Source organism: Ctenopharyngodon idella, chromosome 10 (genome assembly GCF_019924925.1).
Source record: "Ctenopharyngodon idella isolate HZGC_01 chromosome 10, HZGC01, whole genome shotgun sequence".
Lineage (NCBI taxonomy): Eukaryota > Metazoa > Chordata > Actinopteri > Cypriniformes > Xenocyprididae > Ctenopharyngodon > Ctenopharyngodon idella.
The window spans coordinates 18,030,804-18,056,404 of NC_067229.1; the positions used below are offsets into that span (position 1 = coordinate 18,030,804).

General features: G+C 37.6%; 1 protein-coding gene and 2 long non-coding RNA genes across 4 annotated transcripts in view; 1 reads left to right on the plus strand and 2 right to left on the minus strand.

Moving 5' to 3' along the window:
• The window catches only part of LOC127520150 (uncharacterized), a 170,834-nt gene that overhangs the window by 109,201 nt on the left and 36,032 nt on the right, over nucleotides 1-25,601 (minus strand). The window lies entirely within an intron of this gene.
• Nucleotides 1-25,601, minus strand: part of LOC127520153 (uncharacterized) — a 36,864-nt gene that overhangs the window by 9,765 nt on the left and 1,498 nt on the right. The gene's annotated exons all lie outside the window — the stretch shown is intronic.
• On the plus strand, nucleotides 9,590-20,889 carry LOC127520149 (HERV-H LTR-associating protein 2). The gene is made up of 5 exons (XM_051908041.1): nucleotides 9,590-9,745; nucleotides 12,170-12,213; nucleotides 13,206-13,532; nucleotides 17,074-17,391; nucleotides 17,561-20,889. Exons 1-5 carry the CDS (start codon nucleotides 9,735-9,737, stop codon nucleotides 17,647-17,649), a joined length of 789 nt encoding a protein of 262 aa, XP_051764001.1. The 5' UTR covers nucleotides 9,590-9,734; the 3' UTR covers nucleotides 17,650-20,889.

Below are 25,601 nucleotides of genomic sequence, written 5' to 3' on the forward strand. Positions count from 1 at the left end.
AGACGAGAATCATTTTCATTTCAAAACGAAACGCATTAGTGTAAACGGGGCCTAAGTTTCGCGCTTCAGAACTTCCGTTAAGGGAGCACAGTGAGCATTGATGCTCCCTGGTTTTCATGGTGCATTGTGGGACTTTTTAGGGAGCGAAAGTTTCACTGCCCTGGAAGGTTTTTGCGAATGAGACGGCCCTTAAAATGGCCGACTCCTTGATCAGTGCTGTGACTACTGAACTAGGGAGCTGATTGAGACGCACCCTCACTTCCATTCAATGACACATGAAACGAATGCTTATACAATGTTCAGGATAATGCAGAAAGAGCTATTCGCGAGTTCACACTTACAAATAAGTCACATAGAGTATATAAATGGTATGCATTTTTCGCGTGCTGTTCATGGACAGGGCTCCAAGCCAAGTACTCCCCCAGAGTACTCCCCGTAACAAGCCAAGAGTGAGGAGTCAGGGTGGTGGAGGGATGCTGAAAACTGTCAAGGAACGTAGGTGAGTCGACTATGTATATATACAGTATATATATATATATATATATATATCCCTAACTTAAGTTCCCCCTGTGGTGAATTTTCTACAACTTGATTGGAGTCCACCTGTGGTAAATTCAGTTGATTGGACATGATTTGGAAAGGCACACACCTGTCTATAAAAGGTCCCACAGTTAACAGTGCATGTCAGAGCACAAACCAAGCCATGAAGTTCAAGGAATTGTCTGTAGACTTCAGAGACAGGATTGTATCGAGGTACAGATCTGGGGAAAGGGACAGAAAAAATTCTGCAGCATTGAAGGTCCCAGTGAGTACAGTGGCCTCCATCATCCGTAAATGGAAGAATTTTGGAACCACCAGGACTCTTTCTAGAGTGGGCCACCCGGCCAGCCCAACTGGAGTTTGCCAAAAGGCACCTGAAGGACTCTCAAAACATGAGAAATAAAATTCTCTGGTCTGATGAAACAAAGATTGAACACTTTGGCCTGAATAGCAAGCCTTATGTCTGGAGGAAACCAGACGCTGAACCCCACACATAAAAGCCGAGACCAACCTATGTTTGCCCAAGGGAATTTCATCTGACTCCCTTTGAGCAGCAACGGCTATGACATAAACTCTCAGAGTAGTAGCAGCTGCCCCCGCAGCAATTTTTTCTTGCAGGAACTCCAGCACTGAACCCACAGGGCAGTTGACTGGATCCACAGCGTGAGCTGAACACCAAGACTCAAAAACCCTCCACTTGGAGGAATACAGCCTTCTTGTGGAAAAAGTTCTCGTACTCCGCAATGGTCTCCTGGACGTCGGCAGGAAGACAAGAGATTAAAGCTGGCGGCCTTTAATGGGCCATACCCACTGCTTCCAAATCTCGGGATGCCATATCTCGCCCTGAAGCTGAGACAGCAGGTCTTGTCTGATCGGGCTCTCAGGGAGAGGAGTTTGTTCTGAAGGAGGAGACGGCACGCATGCCTGTCCAGGGTGCGTGATCATGAGCCCCCTTGGCGATTTATGTGAGACACCACCGCCATGTTGTCCGTCCTGACAATGAAAGGGGAGAATGTGCAGCAGGGCCAGGGATACAGCCCTGAGCTCCAAGCTGTTTATGGGCCAAGAGAGGAACTCTCCCATCCACACTCCACACGCTGGCCTGCCCTCGAAGACCGCGCCCCAGTCGGTCAGAGAGGCGTCCGTTGTGATCATTTGCTGACTGAAAACAGCACCCATGTTGACTCCTTTTTGAAGAAAGAGTGGGTCCCACCATATCAAAAGGGCGTGGAAACAAACGCTCGACACTTTCAACAGGCGAAAGGCCGATCCTGTCGATCGGACCCCTAAGAGCTTCATCCACCAAAGAAACGGTCTCACGTGAAGCAATCCTAGGGGCAGCACAGGGGATGCTGTGGCCATGAGGCCCAGGTGCCACCGACAGATGCTTACAGAGACATGCTGGCCTAGCCTGAAGCGGGTCAAACATGTAACAAGACTGGAAATCCGGGCAGGAGCCAGACGGGCCTGCATCTGAACGGAATCCAGGTGAACCCCTAAGAACACAGTCTGTTGAGATGAGGCGAGAACACTCTTTCTGGTGTTCACTCTGAGGCAGAGAGACCGGATGTGGTGAAGGACGACATCTCTGTGGCGAGTCACTAATTCCTTAGAGTGGGCTAAAATGAGCCAATCGTTCAGGTAATTGAGTATAAGGCTGCCCTGGAGCTTCAACGGGGCCAGAGCAGCATCCATACATTTCGTGAATTTCCTGGGTGCCAAGGCCAGGCCAAAGGGAAGAACCTTGTACTGATAAACCTTTCCTCCAAAGGCGAATCTGAGGAACTTCCTGTGCCGCCAGACAACCTGAATATGAAAATATGCATCCTTCAGGTCTATAGCGACAAACCAGTCCTCCGCACGAATTTGAGACATGATAGTCTTCAGCGTCAACATTCTGAACTTCCCTTTGTAAAGGGAGAAGTTCAGCCGACGAAGGTCCGACGGCAGACCACCGCTCTTCTTAGGAACTAGAAAGTAGCGGCTGAAAAAGGGGGTTGTGACAGAACTGGAGTGTGTAAGCGAACTGCACTGTTTTTAGAATCCAAGGCGATACCCCTGGCAGACGTCTCCATTCGGGAAAGAAATGTGATAGAGGAAGCAGTATGTCGCAATGTAAAGGACACACCTGCATTAGAGTGTCGAACTGGTCCTTGCAGGGTAGCATGGTTAACCGCGAAGGAGAACGCTCGGTGTCCTGACGCGGGACGAGAGGGGCCCACAGCCTGTGTGACCGATATGGGGTCTGCCGGCTCCTGGAGAAAACTGCATGTGTCTCCGATTACGCGAGTAGCAGGTGACACACAAATCGGCGGTGAGGGGAGAAAGCTTAGCACGTCTCATATCTCCCGTGATGAAGAGGGGTGAGGCTGATCGAACGCTGCACACCGAAACGCGCTGGGCGGCAGATGTGACAGAGCTGGATGAGGAGAGCGAGTGAGAGGTGGGCAGAAAAGCTTGCACAGTCTGACCCAACCTCGGAAAGCAGGGGAAGCTCTCCTCTTTCTGGCGTGAGGGTCAGGAGCGACTCGAAGGAGCTGGAGCGGAGGGCTTGCTGGGCCGCTTCAGCTCAAGACGCCTATGGGGTCGCTGGTGGGGCAATGGGCGACCACGGGCTCCCCAAACCGCAGTCGGTGGTGGATGAACCAGGTCACTTCTCCTACTGGTGGACTCCTTCCTATGCGAGGAGCGCTCTCTGGGTAGAGAAGAGGAGAGGATAGAAGAGCCTCTAACTCTCCTGGGCATAAACTGCCTGAGAGCAGCCGACTGGAACTTGGCGGCCCGAAATTTGTTAACCACCGTGTTGACCGCCTCCCCGAACAAACCAGACTGAGAGATAGGGACATCCATGAGGAACACCTTCTCCTTATCACGAATTTCTTTAAGATTGAGCCATTGAGCCAAAAAGACTTGAGGTTGTAATTGGTGCCAAAGGTGCTTGAACAAAGCAAACAAAATTTTTCGCTTTTATTTTTATTAAATTTGCAAAGATTTCAAACAAACTTCTTTCACGTTGTTATTATGGGGTATTGTTTGTAGAATGTGAATACTTTCTGTTGAAATCGCCCATCACTAGATATTGCTAAATAAAGTTGTTATTTTTTATTTTATTTTATTTTATTTTATTATTTTTTGCGCACAAAAAGTATTCTCGTCACATCATAACATTAAGGTTGAAGCACTGTAGTCACATGTACAGTTTTAAATGTCTTTAGTAGCTTTCTGGGCATCTGAAAGTGTTAATTATATTGCTGGCAATGGAGGCCTCACTGAGCCATCGGATTTTATCAAAATCTGATCAAAATTTTTTCCATGACTGGCACCAGTACTGCTCAGTCATTGCATTTAATCAATGTAATTGATCTCTATGAAGTGAAACATCAGCTTCAGTGTTACCCAGGTGACACATTGCTCATCGATTGAGTCTTGTAAAGTGGGGCTCAAAGTTAAATTAATTCCAACACCTTGTTTCAATCAGTGTTCAATTGAATCAGTGTTTTTAAGCATATTAGTTGAATGAACGATTTAATGGTTCTCATAAACAGTCCCTTGACGCCACCTGTTGACGTAATAATGTAACTGCACTGACTGACATACTGCAATTATGTTCAGTTTTAAAGTCTTGTAGTCTCTTAAAGTGGCGTGACGTGTAGTCAAGTACAGTATCCCATTCTCGGAATTATATAAAGCTTGATTGATCGGGATAGGGATCGGGGCCAGGACCAGTATCGCTAAATGCAATAAATATAGCTGCCGAGGTTGGACTTTGAGGTTGGACTGGGCTACAAAAATAATCATCATGTATAACAACGAAAATGTTGTATACATGATATGAGTAAATGTTTCCATACGTCCACGACTAGGCACTCACCAGCTGAAAAAATACTGTAGTAAATACTATAGTGTTTTTGAACCATACTATAAATTGTAGTATAGTGTATATATTATAGTATTTACAACACTTGTTAATGAATGCTACCACATACTGTAGTATTAACTATAGTGAACTGATAAACTGTAATAAATACTGTAGTATACTTTAGTTTTTACTACAGTAAACTGTAGTGTATATTGTAGTATAATGTACCCTACAGCTGTAGAAAACTTAGTACAGTATTGGGTAAAGTAATTTGCTTATATTACTATAGTTGTTATATTATCACAGCAACTATAATTACCACAACAAATTAATTCGAGCACTTTACTATAGTATGGTTCAAAAACACTATAGTATTTACTATAAATTAGTATAGTATTTTATTTTCTTATTTTCTTTTGATCTCGACGTAAGTTGTTTTCTCGTGATCTAGATATACAGGTGCTGGTCATATAATTAGAATATCATCAAAAAGTTCTTTTTTTTTTATTATAAATTATTTTTAAAAATGAAACTTTCATATATTCTAGATTCCCTACATGTAAAGTAAAACATTTCAAAAGTTTTTTTTTTTTTTTAATTTTGATGATTAGAGCGTACAGCTCATGAAAGTCCAAAATCCAGTATTTCAAAATATTAGAATATTTCCTAAGATCAATCAAAAAATGGATTTGCAAAACAGAAAAGTTCAAGTTCTTTAAAGTATGTTCTTTTGTGCACTCAATACTTGATCGGCAGGACATATTACAGCAAATGACTTGCTCCTAGCACAAATTACTGCATCAGTGAAGTGTGGCATGGAAGTGATCAGCCTGTGGCACTGCTGAGGCACTATTGAGCCTTCAGATCATCTGTATATTGTTGGATCGACTGTTTCTCATCTTTCTCTTGAAAATGTCCCATAGAGTCAGGTCAGGCATATTGGCTGGCCAATAAAGCACAGTAATATCATGCTCAGCAAACCACTTGGAAGTGGTTTTTGCACTGTGGGCAGGTGCTAAAGTCCTGCTGGAAAAGGAAATCAGCATCTCCATAAAGCTTGTCAGCAGATGGAAGCATAAAGTGCTCCAAAATCTCCTGGAAGATGGCTGCATTGACTTTGCACTTGATAAAACACAATGGACCAACACCAGCAGACGTCACGGCCCCCCCAAATCATTATTGACTTCAGAAACTTCACACTAGACTTCAAGCAGCTTGGATTCTGTGCCTCTCCAGTCTTCCTTCAGACTCTGGGACCATGATTTCAACATGAAATGCAAAATTTACTTTTATCTGAAAAGAGGACTTTCGACCACTGTTCACTGTCCAGTTCTTTTTCTCCTTAGCCCAGGTAAGATGCTTCTGACGTTGTCTCTGGTTCAGAAGTGGCTTGGTAGTCCTTTTCCTGAAGATGTCTGAGTGTGGTGACTCTTGATGCACTGACTCCGGCTTCATTCTACTCATTGTGAAGCTCTCCCAAGTGTTTGAATTGGCTTTACTTGACAGTATTCTCAAGCTTGCGGTCATCCCTGTTGCTTGTGCACCTTTGCCTACCCAATTTCTTCCTTCCAGTCAACTTTGCATTTAATATGCTTTGATATACACTCTGTAAACAGCCACCCCATTCAGTAATGACCTTCTGTGACTTACTCTCTTTGTGGAGGGTGTCAATGATTGTCTCCTGGACCATTGCCAAGTCAGCAGTCTTCCCCATTAGTGTGGTTTCAAAGAACAAAAGATACCCGGAATTTATACTGTAGGGATGGTCATTTAATGAAACTCAAATGTAAATATTCTAATATTTTGAAATACTGGATTTTGGACTTTCATGAGCTGTACGCTCTAATCAACAAATTTAAAAAAAAAAAACTTTTGAAATGTTTTACTTTACATGTAGGGAATCTAGAATATATGAAAGTTTCATTTTTTAAAATAATTTACAATAAAAAAATTAACTTTTTCACGATATTCTAATTATATGACCAGCACCTGTAGCCTAGATATAGTTGAAATCACGAGAAAAAAAAAGAAAAAAGATAATAATGCAAGACCTTAGAGCTTCCGTACTTTTTTGATTGGATGATATCCGGGTTTGAAAACGCCCCCAAGTTGGGAACGCCCATTTTTGTTCCGCAGAGTACTTGGGCAAATTCCAAATGGAAGGGAGCCTATTTAGTATAATCTGAAAACCACGCCCACCGACAGGTTATGCTAAACAAACAAAGAAAAAGAAAACATGAATTATTTTTAACCATGTCAAAGAATTATTTCACCTGTCGCCGAATACGTTCCCCTCCAATGCATTTCTTATAGTAATCTGACCCGTTCCGCTCTGTCTCACTGCCTATATCCACTTTTGTGTCCTTAAACATTCGTTTTTTGGGGTCGACAGCTTATAAAAACTTCTGGGTTTTTTGGCTTGTTTGCTGTACACCTTGTCACATAGCAGCTTTTAGACATTGTTCTATTTTTTGTTGTAAGCCAGAAATGACAAAGCGGCAGCTTCACGCTATATAAAGTCAATGGGGACTGTTGGATTGTTTCCCCCACCCGGTGGGCGTGGTTTTCAGATTATGACGCGTGTCGCTCTGTCTCTATGCCCTACTTCCTTCGAAGGGCAGAACCCTTGTAGGGGACTTTGGAGGGAGCAGGGCTGTTGCGTGTCATTATGTAGCCGTTTGGAATGCACTTGGCGAAGGGAGCAATGAAAGACAACGTCACTTCTACATTATCTTCAGCTGGGATGTTCCCATGACAACGCAGCACGGTGTCCATCAGCTGATTAGCTGTTCTTACAACAGAAATTTCTTATTATTGCTGTTAACATAGCTGTTGCAAATAAAGATACATACATATATATATATATATATATATATATATATATATATATTTTTTTTTTTTTTTTTTTTTTTTTTTAAATATATATGTGTGTGAGTGTATTTCTCTGTTCTCAACTTTAAAACCTGCCGTCTCATCACTGGACACTGCATTCTACTCAACACATTTCTACCTATGAAACTTATTTAAACATAACATGAGAAAAAGAAAAAAAAAAAAAAAAAACATCTTGAATGGGCTATATGCACGGTTACTTCCTGGTTGTCGTTAAGGCTGCTCGGGCATTTCCGGTGAATTGTTAGCTGTTCATTCTATACACAAAACCATCAGTGGTTAACTTTTTAATGTTGTATTCATATTTTAATGCAGTTATCACATTTACCTAATTTGCCAATAAACCAGTTTTAACCTCAATGTTCAAATGTTATTTTTATTGTGATGACCACAAAAATTATTTGTTCTTCCTTCTGAGATTGTCCCTATTGTAAAACCGAACGTTTCAAAATGTAGGAAATTCAACATTTGATAGAAAACATTATTTAAAAATAAAAAAGACAATAATTACCACTATAATCAGCAGGTGGTGGCAGAGTAGCATTTATTTGCGCATATATCAGCCATCTCCTCTAATCGTTTTTCAATTAGTTTCGTTTTTGACTAAATATTAAACTTTATAAAATAACTAGGTTTACATCTTGTCAATGCGAAGTATGAAGTACTCACAAAATCTTATGAAAAACAACTTTTCTTGTGAATGAATTGCACAGAAAGCGAGCACCATGCTTTGTAATCACGTCAGCTGTCAGACAGTGCAGCGCAAGATCATGATTTCGGCACACTTGTAAAAACACACATTTTATTCAATTTATTCTAAAGTGCACTATAAATATTTAATTTTTGATGCTTTTTTCCACACGAAAGTGTGAAAAGTGATGGTTGAATTGAATTTAGCCGAGGAGGAACACTGAGGTACTTTTTTATTTATTTATTTTCTATGCTCTCTTATGTTTGAATAACTAAATTAATGCTATGGCTGACTATTTAAGTGACTATATTCTGATTATAAAATAAGTATTACACTACTGATGCTCAACACACCAGCAAATTACATATCATCGGAAGTTTTCGAGCTATATTATGCTGCGTTCCAGGCAGGTTTTTGAGCCCGCAAGTCACGACTTCAAAACACGACTCACGACTTTGTAGCGTTCCAGGCGAGTCATGCCAAACTGCGTGAGTGTAAACAAACCAGCATGGCGGACCATACGGGGCTTATGCTCATTTACAATTATTTCTATTGCCAAAGGTGCTTACTCCTTGCTTATTTGAGGGAAACGGAGGAGGAAAACGGCCGCATAAGGCAATAGAAGCTGTTATACCTTTTATTTTACGTTATTTTACCGTGCACTTGCATAAACACCGCATCCATAGGGGCTGCCATTGTTGTTTCGCGGGCTGTGTGACGTCAGAGCGCGGAACTGGGAGTACATCGATCTAGTACGAGTTCACGGGTGGGAAGTCACGGGTTTGACTGCCGTTCCAGTGCACTTTTACGGGTAGAAGGTTGGAAAAACACGGGTTACGGGTTGCCTGGAACGCGGCATTATATTATTGCGGATGTTCTAAAGAACGCTGACCTCAGGGATGACGTGTTTTTGTAGGCAAAAGCCCATTGCTATTTGTAAGTTAACTAGAACTCTCCTGCCATCTACCTTTAAAATGAATGAATCACGAGTATTCGCTGGGTCACATGATCATAAATAATATAATTAATGACCATAGCATGTACCCTTTGCTAACAGCCTAGTGGAAGGGCCCTTAATCGCGAAGGGATTCAGTTGTTCACTTTCGTTTGGAACACCCCTACAAATGACGTCCTCTTCTCGAAGTGCCCTTCAAGGGTGCAAAAATGCCGTTTGGAATTTGCCCTTTGTGTACACCATAGACTGTAAGGTGTAGACTCGTTGTATTATGCATTGTGGGATTGAATGAGTGCACTCGATAACGTCCACTACCCAGATAGCAAGCACATTTGGGCCGATTCCGGCCGATACGTCACCGTTGGCTCATTTTGTTGGCATCGCTGAAAAGATAATGGGCTAGCGCCCCTATGGTTTCGGACATCACTACAAATGGCTGTCCCCATCAAATAGTGCCCTATTTAGGGGTATATGGGGCGATTTCGGGCACAGCCCCGATTTCGAGGGAGGACCTGATTTTTTTTTTTTTTTTTTTTTTTGGTCATTTATTGCCAAGACAATACAACTCAAAGTAAAGCGTTATAAATGTGTATTAATTTGTTTTAAAAATGAAAATATTAAAAATGCTACTATATTTGCGACTCATATGAAAAAAAAACCGGAAATGCGTCATCACATTATCCTCGTTGGGTCCTTTTAGTGTTTTTTGTAGTGCGACAGACGTCCACAACTTTTTGAATTTTAAGAAACTTTGTAAACATTTGCTGAATTTGTTAATTATTTTGTCCTCTCAAGCGATGATCATAAGGTACGCGATCTGATTATTTTCATATCACAGCATTATATATAGAAATTGAAACTGATAACGGTACATGGGCTAAATGCTAGAGGGGTTGAACAGTAGCATGACTAGCATGTTTGAACTTGTGCATATTTGAATTATGCAACTGTTTCTACACACACAGATACTTTATAAGTCTACGTCAACATGAATCCAGATAAGATAAAGACTTTTGTTTCGAAACGCTCTCCGTCCACACTAGCACAATGACATTTCAAGCATTTTCTAGTTAGCTTGTCCACACCGAAACATCTGAACATGCTAACAATCACCTTGCTGTCCATCCTTTAAACATCATAAAAGATCGATAGAGAAAAAGATTTATCTGATTGACGTGGTGGACATAGACTAATCTTGGCATAAATGCAGTTTCTGATATTTTGGGCCCAGTTGCGATCATGATCCATGACCTAACTATATTTTTTAAAAAAAGCCTGTTTCCGCCAAAGTTGCGGAAACTTTCTCATAATAATTTCTTATTTTCTCGCAATAATGAGAGACTTTATCGTAATAACAAGAAACTGTCACGTAATAATGACTTATTTTCTAATAATAATGAGAAACTTTCTTATAATAATAAGAAACTTTCTCGTAATAATGACTTGACATCTCATAATGATGAGAAACTTTATTGTAATAATGATTAAAGGGTTCACCTAAAAATGAAAATTATCCCATGATTAACTTTTTATCTTCTTTCAGGCGAACACAATCGGTGATATATTTAAATATATCCTGGCTCTTCCAAGCTTTTTTTGGTGAACTATACTTTAAACATATCATAATAAATGAGAAACTTTCTTGTAATCATTACTTCTATGCATGCGCAAAGCAGCAGAGCAAGTAGGTATAACTGCAGACCAGAGATCTCCAAAATGGGGTGTGAACTCCAAAAGGGGGCGTGGTCTCCAAGTGCAAAGACTTTCTCTCTTGGCTCTGGCTTCATCCAGTTGTCAATGACTTACATTTCAAAATAAATGTTCGTAAATTAAACACTGTTTCTAGTTGATAATAGAACAAAAAAGTTATAAAATAGGCTATATAAATAAATTTGCTCTGTGAGAGAGGAGCCCAGAGCTCGTGGCCGGTGGCAATCGGACCGGAGTTTGAACCTCTGCCCAATGACATAAGCAGGAATTCCCTGCGAGCTGTCCCGTGAGCCATCCCAGTGCAGCGCATCGGAAAGTTCTACTCTATCGCTGTGTTCTAAGCGGGATGTCTTAGTGGCGGTGTCCCGGGGCTGGGTGCAACAAAAAATGTGCCAAGGTTCGGTTGGGAAGTTATGGACAGCCCGGCTCAGCGATCTCATATTGCATGATCTTATTAACTGCTTATCTTCTGGACTGCCATTATCTTTAGCATCGCTATTCAGTGCAAATCTATATAGTATGGAAGCCCGTCTCATGAGAAACTTTTATTCATTTGTAGTCTTTTATTCGTTTGCCTAGTCTTTTATTCATTTGTATTTAAGTGTTAAGTCATTATTTAGATGTTAAGTCATTATTACGAGAAAGTTTCTCATTATTATGAAATGTTAAGTCATTATTACGAGAAAGTTTCTCATTATTATGAAATGTTAAGTCATTACGAGAAAGTTTCTCATTATGAGATGTTAAGTCATTATTACGAGAACGTTTCTCATTATGAGATGTTAAGTCATTATTACGAGAAAGTTTCTCATTATTATGAAATGTTAAGTCATTACGAGAAAGTTTCTCATTATGAGATGTTAAGTCATTATTACGAGAAAGTTTCTCATTATTATGAAATGTTAAGTCATTACGAGAAAGTTTCTCATTATGAGATGTTAAGTCATTATTATGAGATACTAACACCGTGTCTACACCAGACGCAACTTTTTTCGTGACTTTTTTCGCAGTGTAGACAGCTAAAAGCTAAAAGCTGTCTACACTGAACTTAACAAACCGACTGTTGCAAAGCACTTGGACTATGTCAGAAATAGAATGGGGAATCCGTTTAATTTGTTGTGTCGCGCCGCGCCACATCCAGTGTAGACATTATCACTAATTATAATGGACTATATTGTCTTTTGACGCGTCATGTCGTACCGCTCACATCTGGTGTAGACACGGTGTAACACTGCACTGCACTCTGCACTGCGTTCACTGCAAACTTTTTGAACTTTACTGGAAGGAAGGCTTAATCAGAGATATCGAGACTTCATCTGTGGTATAATATCAATTAGCGCATTTTATTAAACTTTTTTAGTTAAAGCAAAAATCATGTTTACAGTAATGCACTAACCAAACAATGCGCTTCAAAGGTTTAACAGCAGGAATGCGAATCTTATTTTTTCTTATTGCTTATTGTAAAGTAAATTATTGCTTATTGCTTATTAAGTAAATTTATAAACTCTTTTTGTGTTTACAGACGCTGTATTTTTTTACTTCATCTGTTAATGGTGATTAATGAAGGTGAGCTCTAATGATCCTTACAGAATTAATGACACGTAAAAGTGTCCATGATAAAGAAAAGGAAATATCTTTTAAAAATCTTGTTTAAAACACATGCAAATAATTCATGTTTCGCATAAAAAAAATTTTTAAAAAATGTTTCTTTATTAAAGGATTAGTTCTTTTTCAAATGAAAATTAGCCCAAGCTTTACTCACCCTCAAGCCTCCCTAGATGTATATGACTTTCTTCTTTCTGATGAACACAGTAGGAGATATATTAATGAATATCCTGACGCATCAAAGCTTTATAATGGCAGTGAACAGGACCCACGAGTATGAGCTGAAGAAAGTGTTTCCATCCACATCCATCCATCATAAACGCGTACTCCACACAGCTCCAGGGGGTTAATAATGGCCTTCTGAAGCGAAGCCATGCGTTTGTGTAAAAAAAAAAAAAAAATCCATATTTAACAAGTTATGAAGTAAAAAATATAGCTTACGCCAGTCCACCATCCGCATTCTACTTACGAAGAAGGTCTAAAACTCACAGTTCAAAAAGCTTATGCTACATCCTATGCCTTCCCTTTTCAACTTACAGAAAAAGCTTAACTGACGTGACGCCAGTTCCGTTTTTTCTGGTAATTTGAATACGGAAGGCGGTCTGGTGGAAGCTAGATAATTTACTTCATAACCTGTTAAATATGGATTTTTTTTTTTTTACACATCACTTCGCTTCAGAAGGCCTTTATTAACCCCCTGGAGCCATGTGGAGTACACATTTATGATGGATGGATGTGTCTGGAGACACTTTCTTCTGCTCATACTCGTGACCCCTGTACACTGCCATTATAAAGCTCGGATGCGTCAGGATATTTATTAAAAAATCTCAGATTGTGTTCATCAGAAAGAAGAAAGTCATATACACTTAGGATGGCTTGAGGGTGAGTAAAGCTTGGGGTAATTTTCATTTGAAAGTGAACTAATCCTTTCATTTGACTTCTCTCTGTTTCAGTGTCTCTGCAGGGAACATTTGAGGGTGTTATTGGAGGTTCTGTTGTTTTACCTTGCTCTTCTAAAAAAACTCAGCTTACAGTTAAAGGCATCACTGTGCTTTGGAAACACCATGGCAGACTCAAAGTGTATGACATTATTAAGGGTAACGGCTCTGTAGAAGGACAGGATCCGGCATACAAGAACAGAGCTGAAACCTTCCCTGAGGGGTATCTGAATGGAAACTTCTCACTCAAACTCAACAACCTTCAACACAATGATACAGGAAAGTACCAGTGCCTCATCACAGAGGAATCAGTAATTCAGACTGTGGAGCTACTCATTGAAGGTTTGTGGGGGAAAAAATTATTTAAATTATTTATGCCAAGTTCTTAGTAATGTACCGTTAACATCAAGTAAATATAACAGTACATATTAATTATTATATTTTAAAAAGGTTTGATAAGGTTCAAATTGCATTAATTCAGACATGTTTCGAAAGTCACAACACACGACATTTTACAACCATAACTAACTAACTAACTCTCTCTCTCTCTCTATATATATATATATATATATATATATATACACACACACACACACACAGGGTGTGATTTTTTTTTTTTTTAAAGACCATGTATATTTTAAGTGCCACATCATGAGGGTTTGCAGTGGTCTCTGATATCATTTCTTGATTTCTGTTTTTTTTTCTGCATGTTTCACCACATTTTTTAAAAAGTGTGTATATCCTTGAAATTTCTTTTCCACTTACATTTCTTTTAAGGATATACAAACATTTAATATCTGTTCATCACAGCAGAGGTGTGTTCAGGTTATTTTATGTAGCCTATGACAAAAATTAATGTGATGACATTGACCCTACACACCAAGGAAAGCTCACCTTTGATTTAACCCATTAAACCCGGAAATTCATAATCAAATTACTAAGCAACCACTGAATGGAATAACATAGAATAGAAACTCAGCTTTTTAATGCATAAAGCTAACTATTTTACTCTTTAATGAGTGCTGAGTAGTCCCTCTAAAATGGAGTGTATCGCCCACAGGTGCCACCTAGCTACGAATTTATTATTATTATTTTTTTTTCAAAACTACTGCCTTGATCAATACAAAATAGGTGTAATTAAAAAAAAAATAAAAAAATAAATAAATTGATTAACATTTCGGGAAGGCGTCGCCTTATTAGCAGGATACACTATCCGTTGCAATGGTTACTTTGACAGTGAGACCGAGAGAAATAGCGTGATATTTGTTTGCATTTTTGCGATACGCCGCAGTTTCTTGGAAAAAAAATGGATAATGAAGCGAAAGGAAAGGGGCTCTATCGGGAGAGACTAAATAACACCGCCAAGCGTCGCCAAGGGACATTCTAAAACGCTTAACGTGGCTTAATGTACTAAGACAGTGATATTAACAGACCAAACTCACTATACATCATACTAATAAAGTATACTATGTAGGCCAACAAAAAAATCAGATGAGTCCTGAATGATCTCAACGCGTTTAATAACACGTTAAGCCTTTTCCTCCCATAGAAAACCGTTGTAAGAAAACGCTTAATATGGCTTAATGTACTAAGAAAGACAGTGATATTAACAGACCAAACTCAGTAAACATAATAGGGCCTACTAATAAAGTATACTATGTAATACTGTGTACAGAAAAGCAGTTGAGCCCATAATGTGAACGTAACGTGTTTAAATTCACGAGCGTTTTCCTCAGAAAACTGTTATAAAGAAAATGTTTAACGTTGCTTAATGTAGCCTATAAGTGATATTAAAAGATCAAATTCGGCACAAACCAATTTTTCTGTATATTATGCTTTATTAGTATAGTGTTTACTAAGTTTGGTCTTTTAATGGCACTATCTTTTTCTTACAACAATTACAACATAATAAAATACAACATCAGAATGTCCTGAAACAGTGTAGTTGACACCATAAGAAGGTGTACTGTCCATCTGAGGTGAATGTGGTCTGGGGAAACTAGGACTTTTCTTAGTTTTGGTATGTATGGACAAAACATCGTATATATGAGTGTTGGAGGGCTTTTATTTTGGAATTTAGCAGCAGACAGTGTCAGACCGTGATGTGTACTATCATTTTCAGGTGACTTTGGCCTGTTAAATTTTTATTTATATTTATTTATTTAGGCCTTTTCTTCCATTTACTCGGGGAGACTTTTGTTTTGGAATTCAGCATATCATACAGTGACAGGGTCCGAGGTGTACTATCATTTTCAGATGAAATTGGGCTGTGAAATATATATTTTTTCATTTATATTTATTTATTTAGGCCTGTTTTATTATTATTATTATTATTATAATTATTCAGGCAGACATTTATTTTGGATTTCAGCATATCATACAGTGACAGGCTGTGAGGTGTACTATCATTTTCAGGTGAAATTGGGCTGTAAAATATGTATTTATTTAGTTACTTTCATTTATTCAGATAGACTGACTGAATAAATGAATGTGAAATCGCTTTGACAGAAGATTACTTGTTTTCAGATCAGTTCTCTGACGGTCTTACCGTAATAGCCAGTGTATGTGCGAACTGCAAAATATAGTGGCGGCTAGATTGATCGTGCATTTCGCGGTGGCGGCTGGCTTTACCGCAGTTATTTTTCGGGAGTTAATTCGGTTGTAGAATGCAGTTGTCACTCCTGTATTTTACTGAACTGTGTGTACAGAACACGATTAAGCACTAAAAGGTGAATTGACAACCAGATTTAGCTGCAGTGTGTACGTGGCCCAGAATACAACTAAATTGTTTTGGGCTTTGACTAAACTTGAGCGAGTTTTTGTACGAGAAGCCCTGCAAGACCCATATGTAAATAATATACGGATGCGGCATTTATGTCACGTTTTTGGTCGTAACTTCAGGAAACATGGTCCGATCATGGAAAATGGCACAACATTATTTACAGCAGATTCTCACGATTAAATTGAGCACACAGTCAACATAATCCATTATGGCGATCACAAGATATTCCTTACAGAGTTACGACACATAAAACACTGGAGCACATGTAGCTAAGTAAAATCAATGTAGCTTTCACGTGGCATTTTTGGTCATAACTTCATGAAACATGTATAGATCTTAGAAAACGGCCCATCATTACCTATCATTACTTGAGTCCCAAATCAACATAATCCATTGTGTCTATCACAAGATAGTCCTCACGGAATGCCTTCCGGGTGTCAAGGGCTAAACAAAAAGGCTATTTTGGTTCCAAATGATGTAACTTTTGATTACTTTGCTATCCCCACAAAATTTAATCCAGATTCAGGTCACATATAGGGAAACTTACAAAAAAAAAAGGAAAAAAAAGAATTGTCCTCCTACCTTATTTCGTTCCTGAGTAATTGCATGTCAGATAAGAAAGATATGTAAAATTTCCCTTGAGCACAATTTTTTTTTTCTTTTATTAGCAGTTTCTCAGCATGAGAATGTCCTAATTTCTAAATATTTTAAAAGTTTTCTATCAAACGATACCTACCTTTTGACTATAGTTTTAGAGTTATGAGTCTTTACTTTTGTGTATGTCACTCTAAATATGCCTTCAGGGCTTAAGGGGTTAAGGTCATGGGAAGTGCCTGTTCAGTATGAAATCAAGTGGAAGTGGGAACAGTAGATTGGGTTTCAGAATTTAAATTTGTTTGGTTGCATAATTTATTGTTACTTTAACAGTCCCTGTATTGTTCCTTTGTTTTTGTAATGTACACTATTAAAATCATTGTTTTTGCAGTGTTCTGTGACTGAGAGCAAACTCTAGTGTATCGAAAACATTCAGTCAACAGTCAAATTCCTATGTTTCTTGCATGAAAAACAGTTTCTTTTATTATTATTTCTCTCTGTTTTCAGTGCCTTTGCCGGCCCCGATTGTGGGTGTTATTGGAGGCTCTGCTGTTTTACCTTGTTCTGCTAGAAAACGTCTGCTTAAAACTGACGACATTACAGTCATTTGGAGACATAATAAGACCCTGAATGTGTTGGACATTATTAACGGTAAAGTTTCAGTGGAAAAACAGGATTCATCATACGAGAACAGAACTGAAACCTTACCTGAGGAGTATCTGAATGGAAACTTCTCACTCAAACTCAACAACCTTCACCGCAATGATATGGGAATCTACAATTGCTACATCACAAATGAATTAGTAATTCAAAGTGTGAAACTAGGTTTGTGAAAAAGAAGTTTAATTCATTTAGGCTAATAACATTAGGATGATTTTGAGTAAGTGAGAATGAGATTGTTTAACATTGTTTTTGAAGACCTCTTTTAAAACACAATGAAAATTGTTTTATCTGTTTTTACTCAACCTAATGCAATTGTCTTTGTGTCCACCAGAAATTAACGAAGGAGCACAATCAAGACCTGAGAAGATTTTACTTTTAGTGCCTTTTCTTTCTGTTTCTGTTCTTCTCTGTAAGTATTGACAGAAGTAATTTTTATGGTTCCTCAACATAATCTGCTGAGACCATCACAACTTTTGAGAAATAGCCAAAGACGTATCCGTTAGTCCTATAGGTAAACCTCCATCTTAAACACTGCTTAAACTTGCACTGCAGCTTACAGTAACAATTCAGTTATTTTGTTTTTAGTTAAAGTGCCCCTATTATGGATTTTTGAAAGTGACCTTTCATGTAGTGTGTAACATAGCTCTAAGTGAATGAAAACATCCTGCAAAGTTTTAAATCTGAAAGTGCACCGTATATAAAGTTATTGTCTCTCAAAAGTAAAAGTCCACTCGGAGTCAATTAAACGAGTCGTTTGTAAAATGAATCCCAAGCCGTTTTGTTGTGACGTCACAACGAAACATTAGCTTCTCGCCCGCTTATTGCACGCACAGACGCCAGGGAAAATTCATTTTTTCAATAATACCACAGCAGTACAATCTTTTGTTGTGTTCCTGTCATATTACTGACGAATGCTTCTCAAACAGTTCGTTCAAAATTCGTAGTTTTATATGTTATGTTGTGTAACATACACCCTTAGTCTGTATGTCTCCTGCTAACCGACTAGCTCACGTTTCTGTAGTTCTGTTATTTAGATGTGGGTCCAATATTGTATAAAAATGTGTTGATTAATGCAGCTTGTCTGTCTTATTACTTGGAGTAATGATCAAGGATGGAGCACGACTTTTGTTTACAAAGTGTAATGCATTATCAGCTATTCACGTTTGTGCTTGGCTAGGCACGTGGGAATTTACAACATAACCGTGGGCCCGGTTCACTTACATAACTGTAAAACAAACTGTTTTTTTCCCTCTGTGTTTTATTATTACAGTAGAGTGGAGCTCTATTTGTATGGTAATAGGATGTTAAGATGCTAGTCCGCGCTAACTAGTTGAAGTATTCTCTCTGTAAACAGTAAACACTAGGGATGCACCAATGTACCAGCCGCCGATATTTATCGGCCGATTTTTGCTCAATTTACAACCATCGGCATATCGGCTCAGACAGACAGACATATCTCAGCTAACAATTTTTGGTTCCCAGAACGTTCTGGGAATGTTCGTTTCTGGTTCCCAGAACATATATCCTAACGTTCTCTGTTGGTTAGCCAGGAAAGTTTTCTTTACGTAAATAGAACGTTCCCTGTTGGTTTGGAGAATGTTCCCCTAACCTTCCCAGAACGTTCTTGTTTCATATATATTTTTGTTCTGTTGTATTTATGTAGGCCTGCTGAATGTTAAATGGATCCAATCCATGTTCATTAAAAATTATTTGATGATGCAGCAATAAACCTGCCAGTATAATTTAATGCAGGTGTTTTTGAACTTTGCTTATTTAAAACATAATCAAAATACTATCTATTTTGATGGCAAAATTTCAAATAATAGAGGAAGTGACATATCGGTATCGGCCAATAATTGTTTGTTAAAATTGGTATCGGGCCCCAAAATATCATATTGTTGCATCCCTAGTAAACACTCCATGTAATGTCAAACAATGACATAACGAAGTCTGTACACATCTGGTCTAAATGTTTATCTTATGTTAGAGGTTTTCAGCTTCGCTTGGCATTCTGATACAGTTCCCACAGGTGCACCTACATAAAGTATAACAGTGATGCTGCTATCACATCTTATAAATAACACAAACTAATGTAACACTTACCAAATAGAATATGCTCCAGTTGTGATTGCGAATCAGTTTCTGGTTGATCGACTACTTCAGACATTTCATTGTCGGACTCGGGCTTGAATTGATACAGTAAAATCAATGCTATCATTTCTGTCCATACTTTGTATACAATGTCTTGCGAATTGATATAGCTGTCATTCAGTTATGGCTATGGGCCCGTGGTGCACGCAGTAGACCAATCACAAAGGATTGGGCCATCTGACCAATCAGAGCAGTGTAAGCTCACGGAAAGGAGGAGTTTAGAGAGACCGATTCTTTGAACTGCTTCTAACGAATCGTTTATGAGGTGAAATTCATTGAGGTGAAATTAAATGTATATTATGAGAAAATGAAAGTGTTTTTTGACCTTGCATGCACCTGTTGTAGGAGACTCCCAAAACAATATTAGGAACATTTAAAAAGGCATAATAGGGGCACTTTAATTTATTATTTTTTTTTTTAATTAAATGTTATATATTTTATTAATTTTATACTCATTGTTTACTGTTAACTTTTTACCAACTTGCTAAATTTTATTTATTTTAACTGTATCATTGATCCTCAGCTATAAAGATGGAAATGTTCAATAGCTTTTTGAATCCAAGTATGTGATTTTCAGAAAAACCTTTCCCTGTATACAGTATTAATAAAAAGTGGGTAACACTTTATTTTAGGGTCTTTTAACTAGTTGCTTATTAGCATGCATATTACTAGAATATTGGCTATTTATTAGTACATTATTAGCACATATTAATGCCTTATTCTGCATGACCTAATTCTACATTCATAATCCTACCCAATACCTAAACTTAACAACTACCTTACTAACTATAAATAAGCAGTAAATTAAGAGTTTATTGAGGGAAAAGTCGTAGTTAATAGTTTATATGTGTTCCCTATAGTGTTACCAAAAAGTGTTACAACTAGCCCCAATCCTCATTAGGCAGTCTGGTTAAATTCCATTTCATTTGGTAAGTGATTTTGGAAATGACAGTGGAACAGATAGGCTGTCAAGATCTGATTACTATTTTAGCATTTTTCAACCTTTTTACAGTCAGCTCAAGTTTATCAGGGTTCTTTGAAAAATCACACAGAGGTTGTAAGTCTCTAATATATTAATAATTTACAGGACAAAAGTAGTTTAAAGTAGAAAAGGTAATGTTTGATTTGCAACCAGATTAATGGATGTTAAATGACAGAACTTGTATCATATGAATCAGCAGATACTTTTACTGGATATACAACATTTACTCCAAACTATAACCTTAATGTAAAAAAAAGAAAAAAAAAGTACCCACAAAAATAAGACGACTGTGCTCGCACACACACTGTGTCTGTTTTATTTATTCTGGGCTCGTTTTATTTATTCAGGATTTTTTTCCATATGTTTGTTTGCTGTTTTAAAATATTTTTTCCCCTTTTTATGCCTAAAGTGAAATGATATGGAGTCAAAGGAAATGGTTGATGTAGGTTGATAAGCCATTTAAAAAAAAAAAAAAAATAAATTAAACATGTACATTTAACAAAATAAATGTATATACAATATTCAAACTCGTGTCCATGTTTTCTAATAGCATTACAGATGTTCACATTCACAGTTTAGGGATATACCTAAAGCGTTAATTCTGTCATTTTATCTGAATATAATTTGTGAGATTTAGTCAGTCAAAACAGTTTTAAGGTTAATTGATCTAATTTTGTGTCTCTGAAAAATAGTGATCATAACATTGTATTAAGTTGAATATCAAAAGTTTATTATGTCTGTTTGTTAATGAGGAATTTATGGAAACATTCATGTTTTTAGATTTGTGGAGTGAAAATTACAGTGCAAAGAAAATAATTCACACAGAAGGATCCGAGTGGCATGTTGTCAGTAGTGTTACTATTTTTTAATTTAATACTTATTGTAATTCATGGGGGGGTTATTCAATAATTCCATTACATTTCAGACATCTTCACTTTTCATTAAAACCTAGGCTAATTGAGTGAAATCATTATAATCACATAATATCTTCAATTAAAATATGGGCAATTAAATATGTTAATATTTGTAAGCATGCATTTATTCATAGAATAAATTTACCTTTCAGATAAATCTCATTTACTGGGATTCTTCTTTGTCTGTCATTGGTTATTCAATTAATCATCCAAATTGTCAAAACAATTTTAAATAGAATAGTTGATTTAGTATTTTAAGGTGCAGTAAGCGATTTCTGAGAAACGCTGTTGAAAGTGGATTGAACCAAGAAACAAAACACACTTGTAGCCAATCTGCCGTAAGGGGCGTATACACACATTAGGAGGGAGGTGCCTGTCTTGCATAGGGTGTTCATGAATTTAGGGGCGGAGCTATCAAGATAGAGATGTGAACCTTTTGGGTAGGGGTGTGTTTGTTTAGGTGATTTCAAATATCAACTGCTTTTCTCAAAATTCCTTACTGCACCTTTAAACGAAAGTGGGATAAGATGGCCTCTTTGAATAATTTTACATGTGCTATGACTAGTATTTTAGCAAAAGTTTCTATTTATTTCCTTTTATTAAAAAGAAATACCTTGTGGGAACATGATAATATGTCGTTGACACAAGATCATTAAGTATCCCCAGGCAACATACAGTCGATGCTGCGCCCATAAGCCCTAGTATACTTTGAAAAGACTTTACGGTCAGAGACATCCCTGATCTGATAACAGAGAGGCAGAGGCAGGTGGGCTATAGAGACCGAATCCATTTATATTTCTAACAATGACATTAGTTGGGATGCAGTATGCTCTTCTGCGTATTAATTGACAGCCCCAAACACCATAGGTGGTTGATGAGCTCGTGTTTGTGACTGGGGAGCTACTGTCCTTCAAAGTTTAGCTCCATCCCAATCAAACACACCTGAACCAGCTAATAAAGGTGTTGGAACAGGGCTGCAATTTTGATTGGCTTTTTTGCTTTTTTTTTTTTTTTTAATGTATGTTTTTTCACAGACCTGGCTATCCTTTTCTTCTAGTCCCTTTTGCCCGACTTCCACAAACAGTTTATACTTTACATTTGTAAATAACATTACCTTCTATGTCATGATCATCAGGTATGCATTTCAATTACTCTTGTCTAATATGTCACACAGAATTAGGCATGCATAGAAATAGGCGGTACATTGATCCAGTTTAGGGAACAAGCCTTTGCTCGCTATACTAATGTATTTGTGCTACTACAGTAGAAAGGTGACACAAAATAGATTCAGTATCATTTTAACTCTAGTCAAACATGGAATGTTAAAAAGAGACTTTTTTTTAAAAAAAATTTTTATACCAGTAGTGGAGAGTAAAGGGAAAAAATGCTTAGAGTCTGCTGGAGTAGTATGACTAGCATGTTTGAACTTGTAGGTTACAACTGGGCTAAAGGCACATCTTAAGGAAAATATGCTTTTCTTTACTACCAGTGTGTATGATTGCAGAATATATATATATATACAGGTGCTGGTCATATAATTAGAATATCATCAAAAAGTTGATTTATTTCACTAATTCCATTCAAAAAGTGAAACTTGTATATTATATTCATTCATTACACACAGACTGATATATTTCAAATGTTTATTTCTTTTAATTTTGATGATTATAACTGACAACTAAGGAAAATCCCAAATTTAGTATCTCAGAAAATTAGAATATTACTAATGACCAATACAAAGAAAGTATTTTTAGAAATCTTGGCCAACTGAAAAGTATGAACATGAAAAGTATGAGCATGTACAGCACTCATTACTTAGTTGGGGCTCCTTTTGCCTGAATTACTGCAGCAATGCGGCATGGCATGGAGTCGATCAGTCTGTGGCACTGCTCAGGTGTTATTAGAGCCCAGGTTGCTCTGATAGTGGCCTTCAGCTCTTCTGCATTGTTGGGTCTGGCATATCGCATCTTCCTCTTCACAATACCCCATAGATTTTCTATGGGGTTAAGGTCAGGTGAGTTTGCTGGCCAATTAAGAACAGGGATACCATGGTCCTTAAACCAGGTACTGGTAGCTTTGGCACTGTGTGCAGGTGCCAAGTCCTGTTGGAAAATGAAATCTGCATCTCCATAAAGTTGGTCAGCAGCAGGAAGCATGAAGTGCTCTAAAACTTCCTGGTATACGGCTGCGTTGACCTTGGACCTCAGAAAACACAGTGGACCAACACCAGCAGATGACATGGCACCCCAAACCATCACTGACCGTGGAAACTTTACACTGGACCTCAAGCAATGTGGATTGTGTGCCTCTCCTCTCTTCCTCCAGACTCTGGGACCCTGATTTCCAAAGGAAATGCAAAATTTACTTTCATCAGAGAACATAACTTTGGACCACTCAGCAGCAGTCCAGTCCTTTTTGTCTTTAGCCCAGGCGAGACGCTTCTGACGCTGTCTGTTGTTCAAGAGTGGCTTGACACGACAGCTGAAACCCATGTCTTGCATACGTCTGTGCGTAGTGGTTCTTGAAGCACTGACTCCAGCTACAGTCCACTCTTTGTGAATCTCCCCCACATTTTTGAATGGGTTTTGTTTCACAATCCTCTCCAGGGTGCGGTTATCCCTATTGCTTGTACACTTTTTTCTACCACATCTTTTCCTTCCCTTCGCCTCTCTATTAATGTGCTTGGACACAGAGCTCTGTGAACAGCCAGCCTCTTTTGCAATGACCTTTTGTGTCTTGCCCTCCTTGTGCAAGGTGTCAATGGTAGTCTTTTGGACAACTGTCAAGTCAGCAGTCTTCCCCATGATTGTGTAGCCTACAGAACTAGACTGAGAGACCATTTAAAGGCCTTTGCAGGTGTTTTGAGTTAATTAGCTGATTAGAGTGTGGCACCAGGTGTCTTCAAAGTTGAACCTTTTCACAATATTCTAATTTTCTGAGATACTGAATTTGGGATTTTCTTTAGTTGTCAGTTATAATCATCAAAATTAAAAGAAATAAACATTTGAAATATATCAGTCTGTGTGTAATGAATGAATATAATATAAAAGTTTCACTTTTTGAATGGAATTAGTGAAATAAATCAACTTTTTGATGATATTCTAATTATATGACCAGCACCTGTATGTATATATATATATATATATATATATATATATAATATATTATTGAACATTGATGGAGCAACACATTTTGTAGGAAGGTGATGAGACGGCCTTTTACCCTACAAATGCATCCAGAATTAATACAAATACTTTAACCAAAGTCATAAGTTTTGCATAATAATACTTGTTCAAAACAATCACTTCAGCAAAGTTTGAACTAGTCTGTACAAGAGCAGAGCTGAAACCTTCCCTGAGGAATATGACAAAAAAGACATTTAATTTTTTTTTTCCATTTGTGTTTAGCCAATTTATTTTTTATCATTATTTATTCTGTTAATTGTTGGCCAAAACAATATTTCTGATATTTTTATGTTACCACTTACATTTCCATTATAGTAAATTATTTTCTTTTTCTTAACTGTTTGCTCTTTACGTTTTGCTGAAAGCCATTATATATTCTGGTATCATCCAAAACAGCAGATTAATGCTTAAAGGAATTACTCAAAACTTTAACATTAATGTTAAAAATAGAAAGGTTTGTAACATTTTAATTTTCACATTTACTTCTTCTTAACCAATAAGAAATGTAACACATGTTTAATGTTTTACATATTTTATTGTTTGTTTATTTATTAAAATTATTAACATTGGTATATCAGTAATTTGATTAACTAAATAAATATATGAACAAAATTTAAACTGATGTCCATTTTCTATAAAAGTGTTACAGCCCACCCCATTACAACCCTTCTAGAGTAGATTGTAAAAACTACTTGCAAAGTTTAGAGATCAGTTTTAGATTTTACAATCAGTTTAATTGGTAGCAGGCAGACTTGGGAAAATTGTATCAAAACTTTGAGAGATATAGCAGACAGTATTTGCAGTTATGGACTTTACAAAAAGTGTTTCAACTGTCTCCACTATAATATTAAAAAAGTTAATTAAACCGATAGTAGAATAAATAATTACAATTATTTAAGTGCATAAAAGAAGGGACTGGTTTATCATAGCTATAACAGAGCATAAAATAAACAAAGATACACATCCATAACATTGTATTATATGTAGACTACAAAACTAACAGTATATTGCCCACAACCCAGAAGGGCACCATAAGAACACAAAGCGCACACAACCACACACTTATATTTCACAAGATGATAAAACAAACATTGCACTTCAAAATAAATGCCAGAGAAATTAAACTCCCAACAAGCACTG